Source organism: Miscanthus floridulus, chromosome 10, assembly GCF_019320115.1.
Source record: "Miscanthus floridulus cultivar M001 chromosome 10, ASM1932011v1, whole genome shotgun sequence".
In the NCBI taxonomy this organism is placed as follows: domain Eukaryota; kingdom Viridiplantae; phylum Streptophyta; class Magnoliopsida; order Poales; family Poaceae; genus Miscanthus; species Miscanthus floridulus.
Window position 1 is genome coordinate 119,182,522 of NC_089589.1, and position 21,708 is coordinate 119,204,229.

The following is a 21,708-nucleotide window of genomic DNA, read 5'->3' on the forward strand; positions in this document are numbered from 1 at the left end:
ATGCCGTATGAGCAGATACATGCTTGTCCGAAGGGCTGCGTCCTCTTTAGAAAAGCACACGCGGATGCAAAATACTGTCCAAAGTGTAAATCCTCTAGGTATCTGGAGGTAGACTCTGGTGATGGTGAGAAGAGGCAGAGTCCGTACCCCGTGAAAATCCTACGGTACCTTCCATTCATACCGAGGATCCAACGGCTATTCATGACAGAGGAGTCCACGAAACAGATGATATGGCACAAAAATGGAAAAAGATACAGTCCTGAGAAGATGGTACATCCAGCCGATGGTGAAGCATGGCATCACTTTGATAACATTCATCGTAACAAAAGTGGGGAGGCACGTAATGTGCGTGTTGCACTGGCAACAGATGGGTTCAATCCTTATGGAATGATGGCTGTCCCATACACTTGTTGGCCCGTGTTTGTTATCCCTCTCAATCTCCCCCCAGGCGTCTCCTTCCAACGACAGAATGTGTTCTTGTCGTTGATAATTCCAGAACACCCTGGGAATAACATGGGTGTGTTCATGGAGCCTTTGTTTGATGAACTGGTCCATGCTTGGGACCATGGTGTATGGACATACGATCGAGCTACAAAGACAAACTTCAACATGCATGTTTGGTATCAATACTCCATGCATGACTTCCTAGCATATGGGATATTCAGCGCTTGGTGTGTTCACGGGAAGTTTCCATGCCCCTTGTGCAAGGCAGCTCTGCAGTTCAATTGGCTGCAGAAGGGCGGCAAATATTCTGTGTTCGACAAACATCGACAATTCCTCCCTGCTGAGCATCCATTCAGACGAGACATCAAGAACTTTACTAAAGGTGTCATGGTTATAGACCCCGCACCACAGATGATGACCGGTGCCAAGGTTCATGATCAGATAGATGCTCTCCGGATCAATGAAAAAGATGGTAGGTTCATGGGATATGGTGAGGAGCATATGTGGACCCATAAGTCGCCCTTGATGATGCTCCCCTATTATAACGACCTTCTTCTTCCACACAACATTGATGTAATGCACACCGAGAAGAATGTTGCTGAGGCACTTTGGGCAACGATCATGGACATTAAGGATAAGACGAAGGACAATGTAAAGGCGAGACTGGACCTGGCAATGATATGTGATAGACCAAAGCAACACATGCAACCTCCTAGAAGCGGCAAGAAATGGACAAGGCCTAAGGCCGATTACAGATTGAAACCAGAACAAAAGAGAGAAGTATTAGAATGGTTCAAAACATTAATGTTCCCTGATGGGTATGCAGCGAATCTGAGGAGGGGAGTGAACTTATCTACCTTGCGAATCAACGGCCTGAAGAGTCATGACTATCACATATGGATTGAGTGTCTTCTTCCGGCGATGCTCCGAGGCTATGTCCCTGAGCATGTGTGGAAGACGCTAGCCGAGTTGAGCTATTTCTTCTGCCAGCTTTGTGCCAAGGAGTTATCTCGTAGCGTGGTTGCAGAATTGGAAAAAATAGCACCTGTGTTGCTCTGTAAGTTGGAGATGATCTTTCCACCCGGCTTCTTCAACCCGATGCAGCATTTGATTCTGCACCTCCCATATGAGGCACGAATGGGGGGGCCCGTGCAGGCCCGTTGGTGCTATCCAATCGAGAGATGTCTAAAGGTTCTTCGGAAGAAATGCAGAAACAAATGCAAAATCGAGGCTTCCATGGCGGAGGCATTCGTTCTAGAGGAGGTTACTTACTTCACACAAGCATACTATGGTGACAAGCTTCCTAGCGTGCATAATCGACCCCCTCGTTACAATGCTGGTGAAAATGAATCAAAACTCAGCCTTTTCCAAGGGCAACTTGGAAGTGCGAGTGATGCGACCTCATTGTTGTTGAAAAACGAAGAGTGGCTCACAATCATTATATATGTGTTCACCAATCTTACCAAAATGGAGCCGTACATGCAGTAAGTGGCTTCTTGCACGAACTTGTTAATTAAATATGCCGTCAACATTCTGCATCCAACCTCCTTGTTTCTCGTTGTTACAGGGAGTTTATTAATGAGAACTGGCATCTATCAAGGGAACCTACCCCACAAGAACGTGACACCATTCTTCATCAGGGTGCGGGAAATGGAATCTCTGATTTTATTTCTTGGTTCAAACAAAAGGTACTATGCAATTTAGCTCGTTCGCCGATTGATATTCCCAGTTGCTTGTACATTCCAATTTAACGATCTATCCTCCTTGACCTTGCAGAGCCAAACCGATTTGACTATGAATCCAGAGTTGAGACAGGTTGCCAATGGCTTTGAACATAGGGTCAAGTCATTTTCTAGTTATGATGTGAATGGATACCGATTTCACACAACAAGACACGAGCAGAGCTGGCCCAATCAAAGAACCACGAATTCCGGAGTTTTTACTGGCGGCCTTGATAGGGCCGAGTATTATGGAAGAATTGAAGAAATATATGAACTTAGGTTTCATGGTCGCAAACCTCTTAACCCGGTTGTATTCAAATGCCATTGGTTTGATCCTCAAGAAACGAGACGAAGTCCTTCCCTTGGGCTAGTAGAAATTCGACAGGATTCCGTCTATGGCGGAAAGGATGTCTATATTGTGGCTCAACAGGCCACACAAGTTTATTATCTCCCCTACTCGTGCCAAAGGGACCCTCGTCTTCAGGGTTGGGATATTGTGCACAAGGTATCGCCGCACGGTAAAGCACCTTCCCCAAACGCCGAAGACTACAACTTCGACCCAAACACATATGATGGAGAGTTCTATCAAGAAGAGGGTCTACAAGGGACTTTTGAGATTGACTTAACCGGAGCTATGGAAATGGAAGTAGACAATGAAATGGATGTTGATGTGGACGAGGGGGATGAGGTGGAAAATGCGAAGGACTTGGCGTTACTTGAAGGATTACATATTGGCAATGGCAATGATGACATAGTTGCTCCTTTGGAAAGTGTTGAACATTTTGACATGGCTGATAGTGATGATGAGAGCTATGATCCAGCTAATCCCGATGGGGATGATTATTTCTAATACATGTAATATTATGTTATTTTTTAATTATGCTTTATTTATTTTGCATCTCTTTATAATAATGTCTTGTTTATGATCCATCTAATCCAATCTTATTGTTTGTCTTGTAGGTGATTGTGCAAAGATGGCGGGCCGCAGAGCTTTGCGGGCGGTCAGGTCGCTTTATGACATGGGGGGCAATACACCAGGGCCCTCAGGTGAAGCTAGGGGGTCGGCACCACCTCAGGGGAGGAGGAGGAGGGCGGCCGGGAGGAGGCCTAGGGTGCCACCGCCTCAGCCTGCAGCAGCAGCACCACCAGAGCCCGAGGAGGAGTGGGAGGAAGAGCAGGTGGACGAGCAGGCTCAGCAGGGAGAGGACGAGCTGCAGGCCGAGCAGGAGGCCGACCAGCTGGACGAGCAGGAGGAGCGGGAGGACGAGCAGGAGGCCGAGGTAGGAGGTTCCAGTTCCACCGGAACCTCGGGTGTCTACCAACGAGGTCCGGCGAGCCTACCTGAGCGGCCGATACCTGAGGCTCTACGCCCGGTCATTCGACCCGTTGGGCAAAAGTACGTAACTTTTACATTTTTTCGCTCCTACATATGATAGAATCACAATGGAAACTAACAATTTTTCTTAATCACTTACGCAGGTCTTGGAAGGTTGTGGACCCAGGTGCTCACAAAAGGTTGCCCAATGGCATCCTGGGTCTTCTCTGCAGGGAACACTTCCCAGGCTTGGTTCGCTACACCGAAGCTCTGGAGCCGGCCTACACGTATGAGCACTACGTCGCCGCCCCTGATGCGGAGGATGAGACGGGCCGCACGTACGAAAGCGTGGCGGAGCGGGTTATGTGCGAGTTTTGGGTAAGTCTTCCTCCCACTACTTTGCTCAATACATTGCATTCGCTAGAGTTTCTTGAACCAGTGTATTGATACATCTTTTCTATATGCAGGACTTCTTCAAATGCACCAAGGGCTACGAGGTGAGGGCGGCCAAGGCGTTGGCCAAATCTTTTAGAGGTCGCATCTCAGACATGCATTACGAGGCGCTGCTCCAGGCCATCATCGATTACTGTGCCGTCTACGAGCTTCGGAAGGTAAAGAAAGAAGATGCAAGATTAATGCATCTGACCAAAGAGCAGTACCTGAAGGTAAATATACAACATCAATATTGATTTCTTCTGAGATTGGGTAGGCTTGAATTGTTCTTATATCTGTCAATGTATTTGATGTCATACAGGTGCCTCCTGGCTGGTGCGCTAATAAAACGCGGGCCTGGCAGATGATGGTCGACAGGTGGGTGAGTGGCAATTGGGCGGATAACCACACCGTCCTCCGGGAACGACGTTTGCTGATGCCAGGTGTATCACACCACCAGGGCAACCTTAACATCCACGAATTCGGGGCTAGATGGGTACGTGACTTGGTGTAGCTTCATTTATTCTTTCAAACGTTTATTCATGCATGATTTATAATCGTCTTGTTGTTTTTCTCGCAGTCGGCTGCACATCAAAACCAGCCATGCGGAGAGCTCAAGTCATGGGTTCTAGCCCACAAGGGCAAGGCGACAGACAACATCAACTGGAACCCGGACGACCCAGCCGAGTCGTTCACCAATGAGAGCATCCCTGAGCGCATCAGTCAGTACACCGAGGCGGCAAGGGGAGTCCATGGGGCAGACTGGGATCCGCACACCGCGGACATTGACGGCGACATCGTCATGAGGGTGGGAGGAGGCAAGAAGCATGGGCGGTACCTCATCGGCAACAGCACGCTCGACCCGCACACCACTCCCACTCTCTCACAGGTCCGGACAAGCAGCACGAGCGGTAGCGTGCCCATACGCCCAAGGCAGGACACTTCGACGCATCGTGTGGCAACACTACAGGTTATTTCTGTTTTATTCGTCGATCATTGGTTTTACATTCCTCGAAATTGCTTGTAACAATGCGGTGAAAAATTATAGGCCCAGGTGCATGCGCTCGAGGAGCATAAGGCTAGGGTGGAGGAAGAGCGACAGAGGGAGCGGGAGGCCGAGCGACAGAGGTGGGAGGCCGAGTGGGCGAGGTTTGACGCCTTGGCTCAGTACGTGGCAAGTCTTGGCGTCACGATGGGTCGTCCAGCGCCACTAGAGCTGTTCGCTCCTCCACCGCCTTACCCATACCCACCTTACTCATACGTGAGTTCAACTTCTCTAACAAAAGCTCTTTACTGTGCATGTCGGCCATTGTGCCGTTGATATGTGATGGGAGGCCTTCGTGCCGTTGATATATATGTGTGCCGGCCATCGTGCCGTTGATATGTGGTGGGCGGCCATCGTGCCGTTTGTTTTCTTGCAGGTTTTGGAAACCCCACCGTACAGGGGAGGTGCTGCCGAAATTTTGATGTGTCTAGGCTTAGATTACAATTTTATACCTAGTTCTGCAAATTTTGACTTGTCCACGTTTAGATTACAATTGCATGCCTTAGTATTACTATAATTACTAATTTTTCTTCTCCTTTGTGCAGAATCAATCGGCGGGTTCGAATGATGTGCCTGAGCAGCCGCCGTCGGGAGGGTCGTGGCACCAACCGTATCCACAACTTCCGCCGCATCGGTAGTCGTCGGGAGGGTCAGGGTACCAGTCGTATCCACACCTTCCGCCACAGCAGCGGCCGTCGTCGGGAGGGTGGGAGCCTTGGGGGTGAGCCTGTTGTTCTTCATCATGTATTAGCACTTTGTGACATGAACTTGTGTGAGATGAACTTAGCACTTTGAGATGGACATGTGTTGTTGGATTTGAGATGTTTAGATGGATTATAATGTGAGACATGTGATGTGGATGACATATTTGTGATATATGTGATGTGGATGACATATTTGTGATATATGTGATGTGGATGATGTGTTATATTTGTGAAATATGTGTTGTTGAAGCTGGAAATATAAACAAAAATAAAAAAAAATGCTCTCTGGACTCTTTGCCGAGAGCCTGGTGGTCGGCTCTCGGCAAACCTATTTTTTTTTTAAAACCACCTCGGCCGCAGATCTTTTTTTTTTAACAATTCTTTGCCGACGGTCGCTCTCGGCAAAGAAGTTCTTTGCCGACGGTCGCTCTCGGCAAAGACGCTGTCACACCGTTAGCGGTTGGTAAGTCGTTACTGGGGCGCGCCAGTTTGCCGAGAGCTATAGTTTACCGAGAGCCTTGACATTACTCTCGGTAAATATTTTGCCGAGAGGTGCTCTCGGCAAAGAATACTTTGCCGGTAGATGTTTTGCCGACGGCTCTTTGCCGAGAGCTGCTCTCGGCAAATAGTTTGCCGAGCGTCAACTCGTGGCTCTCGGCAAAGGCCGGGAGTCCGGTAGTGTGTAGGAATTGATTCTGATGTTCCCATGGTCGTAAGGGCAAGATTCTGATTTTCTGGGCATCTCAGATGAGCATTTTGCTAAGGCTGATAAAGCGCACAGAAGTTTAGAGTGCACAGATCTGGTGATTTATCTGCGCACAGAAGTAGGTAATTCAGTTTGATATTCTCAAACTAATACACCTCAACATACATGAATCAATCAGGTATTCAGGCTCCATTCTCTACAAAATCCACTGACAGTAAAGTTACAACCCAGGCATTAGCACAAGAAATTGCATCAGAAAATGTGCTGATTGGGATTTCAGGTGTGACAACCAAAACTGTTCTACATTTTCACTAAAACTCAAAATATGGGACGTCAAGACACACTCTGCTTCGCTGTAGAAATGTGCTGTAGTAGATCAAAAGCTTTCAAGCTCAAGGGCCCTGCAGTTGGTTATTAAATCTATGGGCACGAGCAATAATATGGGCCCATCTGCTCTGGAGAAAAATGGACAACAAGGAAATTAGCACAAATGACCATTAGAGTGAACCAGTTACCTTTAGAAAACAAGATGCAACAAAAACTTAAATTACCTCTGTTAAGACTGGTTTGAATCGATTGGACCAAAGCCCTCCAGCGGCCAAACCTAAGATCGAACAGTCACTGTCAATACTCACATTTGCGGCAACAATGTTCAAAGGTGATTGTCGACATGATTTTAAAATCAACAGGTAGCAAGTTGAAGTGCGTAAATCTCCATTCCAGTATCAATATCAAGCAAATTAAATTTTAAAATCAACATTGATATTCAGAGTGCAAACATTGTTATCCCTAAGACAGCAGCAGCTAGGCATATCAATATCAGACAAATGAATAATTCTTCGGTTTTCTTCCAGTTCAAATGATCCCCTGTTTTCATCCTGGCGTTGGGGGCTCATGATGCCCGGTTTTTGTCCTGATTTCTAGAGACCAAGCTGAACCTAGAGGGATAATATTTACCCTCTAGTATATGCCAGCAAAATGTATTGCCCTGAATTATTATTATTGTTATTAGACAAAATTGATAGTTATCCTGGATTTTGAAATGGAAACATGGGGCTCATAAGGTACTGAAGCACTTCAACTCAATTCTTTATAAAGCTTAACATCAATATAACCATGCACTCACAGCATAGAGTAAAGGTGTGACTGTCCTTTTCTGCAAATTTAACAATTGATAGTTGCTTGTGTCCCAACTTATGGTGCCATAAAGCAAAATATTGGCTCCAGAGATTGCATCAACCTCCTAAATCAAATTAACAAAGATGCAAAACAAATAGCTGAGCTTACCCGACAAAAGATCTTCCCTGTAATGAGACCATAAGGCACGGCTCCAAATTGCCTTGAATCCCTAGAAGCATAAGGATTATCGCCCTGCACCCATACATGACCTTGTGGTACCTATAATTATGCATTCGCCCAAGTTAAGGGCACGAGTGACCGTACAATTTTGAAACAAAATAATGACAAAACTCAGCTAATATATAAATAAAAGAATACAAAACTAAAGAAAGCATGTAACTCATCAGGCCCCAACATTACACATGGAACCCACTAAATCAGTTACGAATGTGAACATAACCAAATTCCTGAATTTAAAGACACGAACATCATGTTGACAGTCTATGGAACGCAAACCTAAATAACCCAAATTTTGTGCTATTGATATCTCTATAAGTTCAAACACAACTGTAGAAATTGCACCTTCTGGTGGGGTAAATATACTGATGGTAGCACAATGCAAGGTTTTACCAGCACATATAATTCATCGAGAATCCAATTATATCAGTAGTAATTAATTTTAGGGTTAATAACACCAGATCACATACTTAACCAACACCACCAGTGGTTCAAACATCCTCCCTAACTTTGGTGCCTAGAGTATCAATTAGGTACCAATTACCAAAAACACACGTCTTCTATGCATCTCAATTCCAAGCAAGTAAAATGTACTAGCAAGTACTAAACCTGTCATCAAAGGATAACTGTTCAAACTTCTTTAAATCAACAATGCTCGCATACAAACGAGACGAACCAAGCAACCTCGATGCGGAGAAGTATACAACAAATAAAATCACTAATAAAAAATATACTGTCGAACTAAGTATGCCACGCACCCCCCCTAGCGTCAGTGCATTACGCCCCCAACGACCAAATTGGGATCTTTACAGCGCCAAGAGCACCAACCAATTGAGCACAAATCCAATCACGGAGGCAGCACTTAACAAGCAGTACGGACCGAAAATCCCAGCGCAGTCACCAACTCACCACTCACCACGACGGTTTTGGAGGCGTCGCTGTTGCCGGGGTCGACGGGGTAGGTGACGGAGTCCCCCTGCATCCCGACGACGCGCTTGGCGACGGACTTGCGCGGGTCCTCGGGGGAGATCATCAGCACGACGTCCCCGGGCGCGACCCGGCCGAGCCTCGCGCTGACCCTGTCCACCGCCACCACGTCGCCCGCCAGGTTCATGGCCGGCAGCATGCTGGGGCCCCGCACGAAGGCGAGCGAGCAGAGGTGCTGGTCGACGACGTGGACGGCGCAGTAGGCCTGCGCCACCAGGAACGCGCGGGACAGGGCTTCCCCCGCGATGCTCCGCCACGGGATGCCCGCGAGACGCCGAACGAAGCCCGACATGGCGGCGGCGGCGGCGAGGCAGCAGAGGAGAGCTTGGAAAGAAGCAGAGCACCCCGGAACCCGGATGCTTGGCGCAGTTACCTCTCTAGGTCGGTTGGGCTTGGGCCTCTTCTTTCTTTCGGCCAGTTACCTCTCTTGGTCGGTTGGGCTTGAGCCTCTTCTTTCTTTCAGCCTACTACAAATCACATGCTGGGCTCTATACACTCGAACGGACGAAGTCCTATTTCTCCTCGGTGGACTATTGGAGTCTTAATCAATTGGCCCAGTTTATAATTTCAAAACCGTTTCAATTAGGAAAAAGTCCATATTACATTTCTCAACTTTCGCAAAAGCCTACTTTTCCTCCCAAACTCTAAAACTGGGCAAAACACCTCCCACAACTTGTAAAACCGTTCATCTTACCTCCTTGACCCTGTTATAAGCGGTTTTGAAGGTGGTTTTGTCTTTTACTTTTTTATTTATTTCGGCTGAATCTTTGAAAAATTATAGTAAATCACAGAAAAATCATAAAATGGAAAATACTTTTTTTTACTCCACATGAGTAGATCTACACAGTGAACATATAATATGGTATGGTTTAGTACAAAGTTTTTGTTGTGGCTTTAGATCTATGCTTTTCTGTAATTAAATGGAATAATTCATAGCTGTAGTTTCTATGGTCCAATTATAGTGAAATTTTTATGGTGGGCTAATTATTGTATGCTTAAACTATAGTAAAAATTTCCTACTCATTGGATCATGTATAACTTAGTTATAAATTTTATTTAGGTTCATGCTTGTTAAATATAAATAAATCTATAACTAAGATATACATGATCGAATGAGTATAAAATTTTTACTATAGTTCAATCATACAATAATTAGCCCATCATAAAAATTTCATCATAATTGGACAATAGAAACCGCAGCTATGAATTATTCTAATTAATTTTATAAAGGTATAGATCTAAAGCCATAATAAAAACTTTATACTAAAGTATACCATATTGTATGTTCACTGTATAGATTTACTCATGTGGAGTCCAACAAAATTGGATTCTCTATTTTATAATTTTCCTATGATTTACTATAATTTTTCAAAGATTTAACCGAAATAAATAGAAAAAAAAGACAAAACCGCCTTCAAAACTGCCTATAACAGGGCCATGGAGGTAAGATGAAATATTTTAAAAGTTGAGGGAGGTGTTTTACCCGATTTTAGAGTTTAGGGAGGAAAAACGAACTTTCGCGAAAGTTGAGGGAGGTAATGTGGGCTTTTTGAAATCCTAGACCCAGTGCCCCATTTAGAAGTGATTTTTAGGGTTGCTCAATAACAAAGGAAGCGGTTTTTAGGAGGCTTCATTTTTTAATTAAAATAATATACATGACAAGGGCTTGTTAGACCATGGAAAATATTTCCTCCAAGTTTCTAAAATTCCTAGAAAAATTGTAAATATATTTGGGATGTAAGAAACCGAAATAAAATACTTAAAGCTTGTTAATACACATATAATAGAAGCTTCAAAGGAAATTAGATTTGGCTCAAGAAAAATGTGAAAATATCCATAAAAATTACCTAAATAATCTACTCAATGAAATACGTTTTAAAGACTTTACACAACACATCCAACGACCATAAACCATTAAATATCAATATATGTTGCATTCGTGCTGGTTGCATCTCAAATATTCATTGTTCAAAGTTTTCAAACACATTTAGACATTTATTAGAACATTTGGGAATTTTCTAGATTTTTGTATGTTTTTCCTGTTTCATATTAGCTGAATCCAATTTATTAAAGCTTTTAGATACTTTCTTCCATGACCTCAAAATATTTATTTAGTTTTCTCGTGCCACGGTTTATCTCTAGGTCTTTTCTCAAAGTTCTCACAAGCTTCGTTTTCTGTGGTTTTAAAAACTTTCTTATGTGCTTTGTAGAATTTTTATTTCAAAAAATAAAACTATCTTGAAGTCATTTCTAACCAAGGTGGAGAGATCATTTAAAAAAATTTGAGAGTTGAACGAGACAGTTTATTCAATTTGGGAGTGAAGGGACACCTAGACAACTTAGAGATATTTTTGTGATTTAAAAACCTTATTACTTGTTTTCTAGATTTTTTTTAACCAGTAAACTAAAATTAATGAAACTATCTAGAAAACCATTCATGGCCTGAACAAAAAGGTAATTTAAACAATTTTAATATGGTAATTTAACAGGGTTGAGGGGCTAGAGAGGTCATTTAAAGAGTTTTAAAAGTTGAAGGAGATGGTCGTCTGGTTTTGGACTGACCTAGACTCTGATGACAATTAGGGCGTCCTAATGCATAGTTTTTACATGAAGATCTTAAAGGAGAGTGTGTGATTTAGACTCATCTATCCTAATGCATAGTTTTTTATAGCAATTTTTATAAAGAATAAAAATTAATAAACATTTGTATGCACCACAAACATAGAAGATCAACTGTGGCAAAGTAATCATGTGGCATAATATGCTGCCACATCTAAGGATGGCAACGTGGCGGATTTGGGTCTGGTGGAGTCGGTTGGGCACCCAAAACCGAAATCCAAACTTAAAACCCGAATCCGCCCCGAACACCAGTTTGGGTGAAAATCCATCCCCGAAACCAAAACCTGTGGATCCCCAAAACCCGACGGATTATCCATGACCCAAAACTCTAAGACAAGAATCCGTGAGCATGTGATGGCCGTGCGATGCGCCACTGCCTGGAGGGTGTCGCGCCATCGCCCGTGGGTTCACGGCTAGGGCCTAGGGGGCGCCACACCGTTGCTTGTGGCCTACTCGCCTTAGCTCCCACCAATCGCCCCCTGTTGGAGTGCTGCATCGACAACTCCTCTGCTCCTCTGCTAGTGGCGACGGGCGGATCCAGCAGGGTGGTGGCACTAGCAGCGGACCTGCTCCTTGATCTGCTGGCGCTGGACGAGTGTATGTGGTGAGCGAGAGAGACCATGAGGGAGAGGGACCCAGCCCTGCTCCTTTGCGAACAAGGATGGCGGATCCATGAGGGAGAAAGATCATGAGGGAGAGGGTCAGTCAAGAGCTGAGAGTTTTAGTTATATACGTAGGTCATTAGATGGTTATCAGTGGTCCAAACAATTTCGGGGCTCCATTGGTGATCCAGGGGGAAAAAGTAGGATCTGTCCTCAAACCCGCTATCGTTCGGATATCCGAACCCGAAACCCATGGGTGCAAAACTGTGCCTGAAACCAAAACCATTGGACCCAAACCCCGTGGATATTCGTTACGAACCCGATCCACTACCAAGACTCGGTATGTTTTGCGGCCACGATAATACAAACTATTATGGCAAATGTGGCATCTATCTTTGTAGGATTCTACATCCAGATTAGATAGCCAGCATGTTGGAGTTTTAGACATGATGAACTAGAAATGCTATTAATTGTAGTATATGTACATTTTAGCATTGACATTAGTGAACCAATTTTTGCAGCCACGATGGCAAGGGGCTCATTGGACATGGCGCCCTTGGAGGTCATCTCATCTGGCATGGTTAGGCTAGCGCCCGGACATCAGGACGTAGCTCCCCACGCCCTGTGCCTGCACCATGCCGCACGCCCCACCCGCTCGAATTCCACACCGCTTGAATGACTCGCCCCACCCACACTGCCCATCCTCACACGGGCCTACACCATTTGAACATCAAAGGAACAAGAAGAGGAGACACTGAGGCGAGGCATAGAAGGCGAGGAGGGAGATGCAACACTTGATCTACTTTTGAAACATCCAAATAAAACATTTGCAACATATGTTTGAAACAGTTGAAATATTTGCAACAGACGTATGAAACACTTGTAAAAACACCTGAAAATGCTTGAAAAAACCATTGCAAAATATATGCAACATACAGATAAAACACATACAACATCCAGAAAAACATACTTGTAAGCATACGTCCGAAAAGATAGATGAAACATTTAAAACAGACGCTTGCAACATGTGTACAACCATTGCAACATAAGCAACATTTCGATCTAGTTTTGCAACATACATCTAAAAACACTTGCAACATACCTCTGAAACATCTGAAAACACTTGCAACATGCGCTTTCAAGCGCAATATCTACTTGTTGCATGGATGAATGGAGGCTCATCGATGTGTAGCTCGATGACGGCTTAAAGCTTGATGCCAGGGGGGTTCTAGTGGGCGGGCTACTGGCCATAGCCCCAACGAGCGGCTGCACCGCCCTAAAAGGTTCTTGTGTGGTTTTGATAATTGAGTGACAACCTAGGTGGACTAATTGTGTTTATATGAGATACACAGGTGATTAGTCCATAGGTACATGTGTGTGAGCAACATATGCCATGAAGGTAGAAATGGCTTGGAGATGTTGTAAAGCTCACACATGTGATGATGAAGGAGTTCATTGCACATGAGACATGACACTGACTCATGTGATCAAGATGGAGAAGATCAAGACATGATTTAGCTTGATGGACCAATTGCAAGCGTGAAGGGCAACTTGGAGGTTTTGGAGTGATGGACCGCGTGGCGGTGAAACTTGAGCAAGACTTGGCGCTGTTGGACGAAGGCAATGGTGAAAAGCAAGTGAAGTCAAGATCAATGAACCAATATGATCACGTGATGATATGAAGTGGATCATATCATTGTTGATCGTGTTGGTACATGTGTTGCATCGACATTGGAGGAGATGTAATGGAATGCGCAAGGCAAAGATATAACCTAGGGCATTTCATTTCACTAGTCATAGGTGTGTAGAGAAGTTGATGACTGGGTTTAGGATAGATGGCCGTACTATCAAGAGGGGCAAACTTGTTTGCATATCGGTCATCTAGTGCCACTTGAGTGATCTAACTTTGCATCATCGCTAGGATCGAGTGACGTGGCAAGTTGAGTAGCTAATCCTTTGGAAAATGTTTGTGAAAAGCTAATACACATACACATGGTGGTATACACTTGGTGGTGTTGGCACATTTGCAAAGGAGAAGAAGTTGGAGTTGATGTGGATCAACTCGGCGATGAAACAAAGGCGAAAAGGAGGTCACTGTGAGTGACCGGACACTGGCCTCGGTAGGACCGGCACATCCGGTCAGTGACAGTAGTTGCATGCGGTCTCGGTCAAGTGACCAAACGCTACACAGTCAAGGTGATTGGACATGTAGGGCCTATGTCCGATCGCGTGTGACGTATGGTGACGTAGGCGACGCTGGAGTTGGTGCGTGGGCGTAGAGCTGATCGGACGCTGGTCTACGTCCGGTCGTGCAGCACCAGACACATCCGGTCACAAAATAGAAGCTCGGGAAGCTCTCTAGAAATGACCAGACTCAGACAGTGGCACGTCCAGTCTTGGCGCAGAGGTGTGTCCGGTCATCACTTGACCATTGGCGCGTGGCAGCCGACCGTTGAGATCGAGTGGCTCTGGTTGTACATAGAGCGACACATGGATGCCATAGCACGACTGGATGCTGGCAGGGTGCATCTGGTCGATCTGACTAGAGCGTTCGGTCGCCCCGAGCAATGCCCAGTGAAGGGGTACAACGGCTCTATTTTTGTGGGGGCTATAAATAGAAGGGGGTCTCGACCATAGCTAAGAGAGAGCACCTTAGGGGACTTTGTGTCCATGCTTGAGAGTGGTTAGGAGCCCACCATCTCATATATGCTTGATAGTGATCATCCAATTGTGTGAGAGAGTGATACTAGTGCGATTATATCGTGAGGTTGCATCGAGTGGCACTATGTGATCGAGTTGCAAGCCGATGATGCTTGTTACTCTTGGAGGTTGCCACCTCCTAGATGGCTTAGTGGTGGTCTCCGTTGAAGCCCGTAAGAAGCTTGTGCGGTGCTCCGGAGAAGAGCTTTGTAAGGGGCATTGTGCTCGCCCTGTGGGAGTGTAACACCTCGGGTGTTTTAAATACAAAAACATGCCATGTCATCATATGCATTGTATATCATTTCGTATTAGTGAAACTTTTTATGTGCATTCACTAAAACAAGTTTACCTTTATGTTGTATGTGTTGAATTGTATTGTTTGAATCAAGTTCAAAGTTTTGCTTGGATTTGAATTTTCAAAAAAACCCTAATTTCAGCATTTAAGTTTGCCCTGGAAAACCCATTTCAAAATCTAAGCACATTTTGGGGTTGAGCCTAAAAGCAAAAGTGTAGAGCTTGTCGAGTTGTACAAAGTTGGTTTTTGGAGTTTTCAAAGTTGTTTTATAAAATTTTAAGTAATTTGAAAAGGCGTAATTCTTTAAATGTCCCCTTTTTTAATTCAAATTTGCATTTCAAAATGTAGACTGAATTAGGGGGTGGTTATAAAAGCAAAGTTGTAGAACTTTAAATTTTGAACAACTTTTATTTTTGGAGATTTTTGAGTTATTACATAAATTTGGGAGTAATTTAGGTTTTAAATCTAGTGGCAATTTTGTAAATAAGGTGAACAGTGACCGTGGAAGCCACCTCACTGCCGGCGATCTTCTTCTGGGTTCCAGGCGCGCTCGTGGTCTTCTTCGGCTTCGCGCTGGCACAGGGAAGGCTCCTATGTGGCTTCCTTTTGCTTCTGAGCCACGTTATAAGGCCTTTGTCGCCGTCATTCTTCGCCGTTTCTCCTCCTCTGTTTTCCCGACGCCACCGCCGCTGCTCCGTCGAGCTTTCGCCGTTGACCTAGTGCCGTTACCATCTTGGCAAAGCCTGTCCCAGCTTCGCCTATTCCTTGTGCATCCAACCAACCAACCATTGCAGCTTGATTTCGCCGGGAAACACCGCTAGTCGCCTTTCTTCCTCGTGGCCGGTAGAATCTCCGTCGAGCGAGCGCCATCGTGGCCAGCGCTATACGGTGAGCCTCTAACCTTGTGAAGCCTTGCTTCAGCTTTGCCACGATGCTGTGGTGCTTTGTGCCTGGCTGATTGACTAGTTTGTCCATCGCAGTCACCGGAACCTCGCCGTCGTCGTAGCTTGCTCCGCCATGGTTGCTGTGAACGTCGACCAGCGTCTCCATTGATCCTCTGGCCCTGCTCTTTGCTCAATCATGTTCAGGGTGAGCTGCTGAACCTTCCTGTGCCGTTTGTTTAACCGCTACTGGTCCCGTTTCATCGGAGTCACGCAGCCGCGCCATCGTGGCCACCATGGCCGCTGTCGTGCTCGGTCCTAGCCGTGTTTGGTCTCGTTTGTGCCACCAATAGACGCGTAGGGTGTAGGGGACGTGGTGGTACTATCACCATCGCCGTTGATCTCACCGGTAGCGAGAAATCGCCGGTCAGCGCACGTATCACCATGGTCAGCGTGGGAGGAAGGGGATGACAGGTGGGGTCAAGGTGTCAGTGGCGGTTTGATTTGAAAATAGAATTTTTGCTTTTTCAGAAATGAATGAATAGTGTATACATTTGTTATTTTTGTGTAGAATTAATTGGAGCTCCAAAAATTATGAAAATTTTTGTGTGACCTCTATGTGATGTATAGTATTTAGGAAAAATATGAAATGTTGTTTTTCAGTAATTTTTGAATGTGATAAAAATTGCTCAATTAATTAATAAATGGGTTTCCATGATTTTTCTAGGCTTAATGAATTATCCAAAAAATTATGAAAATTGTTTTACCACTTAGTTATCATGTGATGAACCTTTACAAAAATTTTGAGCTCAATTGGAATAAGTTGATTTATTTCATAATTTTTAATTAAATAATTAATTCATGAAAGCAAATAGTAACCTTTAATGACTTAGGTTTTTGTTTGAATTTTGGATTGAGTGATGACCTTGGGTCATTAGTTGGTAATGATCCTTGGCAATTGAAATAAGTGTTATGAAAAAGGTTTAGTTAGACTTGACTTGTAACTGTACCGCGAAGGAAAGTTGTATTCAAGTTTTTAACTTTCGTATCCATCATCAAGCATCATGTTTTGTATCCCGCATCATGTTAAACATGGCATTGTTACTACGTGTAGTGAACGAAGGTGAGCACGTGGTAGTTAATCAAGTTGCGGAGGAAGTTAATCCGTCTGTTGAGGTCGGATTTGATAATTGTGCAACATCTCCGGAACCTGACTTTTCCGTGAATCAAGGCAAGCCCCGGATGCATTTAAACCTACCTTGTGTTTTACAAATTTTTATCGCTTTTGCTTTTATATACTGCATTAAGTGATTAGGAGACAAGTGGAAACCTAATTGGTGCATTACCAACCTTGTTTTTCCATATCTACCTTGTTACCAGTTTTACTTCGTCAATGCCGAGTTATGCTTAGTCATGCTTAGACAGATAAAAGTCAGGTGATTACCTGTCACCTGAGAGTTTTACATGGATCCTTGTTTACGTTTGGTTACTTATGTTATCATGAAATATGAGCATGTGGAGTAATAAATCTAGACCAGGCAGACTCGGTGTGTGAGAGCCACAAGACATGGAGATCTTGTGAGTGGGTTCTTTCCACCTGTGTCGATTAAGGTCCGTCCGTTGTTAAATTGCATGAGGTGAGACTTTGTAGTACTAACCACATACTCTGGTAAGCCTTAACTCGGCTATTCTATTATGAGAATGGCTACTCGTGCACTGGGAGTGGAGAGATGGCAGGAATAGCGTGTACCCACGTGGCAATGGGCTGGATTGGTGGAGTACTGTATTCTCAGGTGGTGCGGACCCATTCTTATTTTAGAGGATCTGAGGGTAGGTTGGTATATGTAGGTCGGGGACCTACATATGTCATGTGGTCTAGAATTCCCAGCTGGGTTTAATCGGTTCGAATCGTCGTTGCTCCTCGGTTATGGAGACTCAACTCACTGTTCATCATCGTAGTTAATAACTGGAACTCGAGTAAGGTTTGAGAAAGAGTTTGATATGAAGTTCATGATCTCATTACGGATCATGGTAGATTCATATGTGGTTCTTATAAAGTTTTATATGTTGAAGTAAAGAATTTTGTTAAAGAGCTTTTACGCAAAAGAACTTTGACTATTGCTAAAGCCATACCTTGAATCCCTGAGCCTACATTCCTGAGTCTTCTCAGTTTTAATTTCGATTAAGTCTTGTTGAGTACTTTTTGTACTCAGGGTTCATTGACCCTTGTTGCAGGTGAGCCTCATGAGCAGGTCTATTTTGGACCGTGCTGCATGACTGTTGTTCAGGTCGATGACAATAAGTGAATGTGTGATCCTTGGGCAGGATACTTATATTATGTGTTTGTATTATGTTACTAATGCCACTCCACTACTACTATGGTTTGTAATATGTATCCAACTTAGTTTGTAAGGTTTAAAACAACTGGTTTGTAAACTAAGTTATTGTAAGACTTCCGCTAGTTTACTCTGATGTAGATATTTGAATAAATGTTGTAATACTGCAATGACTCTGTAATGGGATCCTGCTCGGAAATCGTGGATGATTCAGGGTTCCCGAGGAAACCCGACAGTCTTCTTAAGTTACTAGGAACATATGCATAGTCGTCAGAGGTCGTTGGACAGTGATAGGTGCATGTGGGTCATATAATTTAGGAGGTTCTGCCATAGAATGGTATCAGAGTGATTGTTACAAAGTCTTTGTTGTATTGTTTTACAAAAACTTCAAAATGATTTGGGACAAATCTATTTAACTTGTTAATTTGGTCCAAATTGCTTCTGGCTTATCTTATTTCATTCTCACCATTCCTTATTTGATTAAAAAGGCTTTGTGTGGTGGAGTAGTAATCTTATTATGCCCTATATAAAAACAACTATTGTTTATGTGCCTTATAAGCTTTGATGTTTTTGTTCGTAAGAACGATTCATGCATCATGATTAATTCACTTGTTACTTCCTTCATCTCTGAGTCTGGGTTGGGTAGTGAGTCTGGGTTGAGTTATGTAATCCATCCTGGCTGCTCTTTAGACTTTGATCAGATTGTCTTATTTGGATTAATCTTGCTTCCTACAGTATGGCTCGTACCAAGGTAACACCCCATAAGTCCGTTGGACCCAAAGGAGTTCCTCGTCACCAGCTTGCCCCTAGGAATGACGGTGCTAGCAATAGCAGCTCTAGGCCTGATCCCTAGACAGAGATATAGAGGCTTACAGTAGAGTTAGCTCAGGCTACTAGAGATAGGGCTGTGGATGCCATCGATGTGGGCGAGTTACGGGATAGATTGAGGTGTCTTACCATCGCTCACAAGAACTGCGAATGTATATTAGTTCGTATGGTGGAAGGAAGGAATGAAGCTTGGCATAGAGAAGATGTAGCTAGAGCTAGAGCTCATGAGCTAGAATTCTATGTAGAAGACTTAGAAGAACATAATACTAATCTACATGAAGAAGTCCATAGGCTGAGCAACCTCCTAGATCCAAATCATGAACCTCAAGCTGATGCAATGGACCCAGGTGTCATCCTTGCTGATGATAGTGAACCAGAAGAAGAAGAAGAAGAAGATCTAGAAGAATTAGTGATGGTCCATGAAAGTGATAATGAAGGCGGAAATGTTTCAGGAATGGATACCGATCACGAGGTTTGATGTGGTCGATGAGAAGAGTAGAGTTGTAAAATAGTGAGTTCTAGTTAAGTAGTCTTGTTTAGATGCGGTCTTGTATATAAATAAGTGAACCAATGTAATGCGTTGTAGTAAGCTCTTTTAACGTTTAATAAAGGCTTGTGAGTAAAGTTTGGTTTGTTATGAACAGATGCGTCATACGCGGGGTTCGCAAATTCCTGGTACTTCACAAGATGAAGACGGTATTCCTGATCCACCACCAGTTCCACCAAATCTGGCTAATGCTATCGCCGCCCTTGTCAATGTGACTGTTGAAAATGCTCGATTGCTTCGAGAGATAGCTCAGAGTAATCAGAATATGGTGCAAGGAAACCGTGCTCGCAATCATAACAGGCAGGAGGCTACGTATGTTGATTTTACAGATACAAGACCACCAGTGTTCACCAAGGCCGATGAACCACTGGAGGCTGATGATTGGCTTTAGAGCATGGAGCAGAAATTTGATCTTATTCCATGCATGGAGATGCAAAAACCTGTGTTTACCGCCTAGCAACTTAGAGGTGCAGCAGGTGCTTGGTGGGCAAACCTAGTGGCTATGCAACCAGCTGGCATTCCAATAACTTGGGCTGAGTTCCGTACTGCCTTTCGAGCCCATTATATTCCAGAAGGAGTGATGGCCATGAAGCTAGATGAGTTCCTTACTTTGAAGCAAGGGGACTAGACAGTTATGCAATATGTGGGTAGATTCAATCACCTATCACAGTATGCATCCGAACATGTCAACACAGATGCTAAGAAAAAGAAATGGTTTATGCGAGGTCTGAATACCAAACTGCAGACAATGATGACTACCTGTACCAATGTCACTTATCATGAGGCAGTGAACATTACTATTGCTTCAGAGGAAAAATATAGGCAGCATAAGGAGATCAAGAAGAAAAAGAGTGTGCCATCTAGATCTTTTGGTGGAAATCAAAAGAGGCAAAAGATAATCTATCATCCAGTCAATCATTATTGTCCTCCTTATCATCCGCCGTAGTTCCAAGCCGGGAAATAATCAAATGTCTGTCCTGCCACAACTTACCAGAATCCACAACAGACAAATGCCCCTGGTGTCCGTGCTCCAATGTCTTAGGGTCACAGTTATCCATGTTACAATTGTGGAAGGTCTGGTCATTTCTCCAGGGAATGTCAATATCCCAAATAGTATAATTCAAATTCTTAGAAGGATCCTGCCAATCAACAACAGGGTCAAGCACAGAATAAGAACAACAATCAGAATGCTTAGAAGGGCAAAGATGAAAGGAAGACAGGACAGGTTTTCTATATTCAAGCTAGGGAAATTCCGAAAGGGGAGCCAGTGATGATGGGTATGTTTCCTATCGCTGATCATCCTACTGTTATGCTTTTTGATTCTGGTGCATCTCATTCATTCATCAATAGAACCTTTGTCGTAAAGCATGAAATTCCAATTGGGGAAACAAAGAAAAAATTCTTTATACAGTCACTCGGGGGACGTCTGTGTACTAAGGAAATGGTATACCAGGTACCCATAAACCTGGGTGGGCATATTTTTCCCACTACCATGATTATTCTCAAGGATCGGGATATAGATGTGATCTTGGGAATGAACTGGATGTATCAGCATAAGACTATTATAGATGCTTTGAATAGGACATTAAGGGTGAGTTTGCCTTATAGTAATTCTCAGCTTCTTATCCAACTTCCAACCTTAAGGAGATCAGTGGAAAGAGTTTGTGCAACTTTTGTCAAGGAGATTAGAGATATCCTGGTAGTTTGTGAATTCCCTGATGTTTTTCCTGAGGATTTACCCGGTCTACCACCTGATAGGGATGTCCAGTTTAATATAGAGTTAAAACCTGTAACAGCTTTGATCTCTCAGAGAGCTTATAGGATGCCTCCCAAGGAATTAGCCGTGTTGAAAACTCAGTTGCAAGAGTTGATTGAGAAAGGGTTTATTCAACCTAGTTCCTCACCTTGGGGATGTCCTGCAATTTTTGTGAAAAAGAAAGATGAGACCCTGAGGTTATGTGTTGACTATCGTCCGTTGAATGAAGTGACCATTAAGAATAAGTATCCCTTACCTCGGATAGACTTGCTTTTTGATCAACTGGCTAGAGCCAAAGTTTTCTCCAAGATTGATTTGAGGTCAGGTTATCACCAAATCAAGATTAAGCCTGAAGATATTCCCAAAACGGCATTTACCACAAGATATGGATTATATGAATACTTGGTAATGTCTTTTGGTTTGACAAATGCTCT

General features: G+C 43.9%; 1 protein-coding gene across 2 annotated transcripts; it reads right to left on the reverse strand.

Annotated features, from left to right (window-relative positions):
- Window positions 1-6,465: 6,465 nt before the first annotated feature.
- On the reverse strand, window positions 6,466-9,050 carry LOC136485494 (mitochondrial ATP-independent inner membrane protease subunit 1a-like). Of its 2 annotated transcripts, none has more exons than XM_066482362.1 (4): window positions 8,640-9,050; window positions 7,655-7,765; window positions 6,919-6,971; window positions 6,466-6,817 (listed from the first exon to the last, which is right to left on the reverse strand). In XM_066482362.1, the coding sequence occupies exons 1-3, from the start codon at window positions 9,000-9,002 to the stop codon at window positions 6,924-6,926; spliced, it is 522 nt and encodes a 173-aa protein (XP_066338459.1). In that variant the 5' UTR covers window positions 9,003-9,050; the 3' UTR covers window positions 6,466-6,817; window positions 6,919-6,923. The 2 variants fall into 2 exon arrangements, with proteins under 2 accessions (XP_066338459.1, XP_066338458.1); XM_066482361.1 differs by having other exon boundaries at window positions 6,466-6,822.
- Between the last annotated feature and the right edge of the window lie 12,658 nt (window positions 9,051-21,708).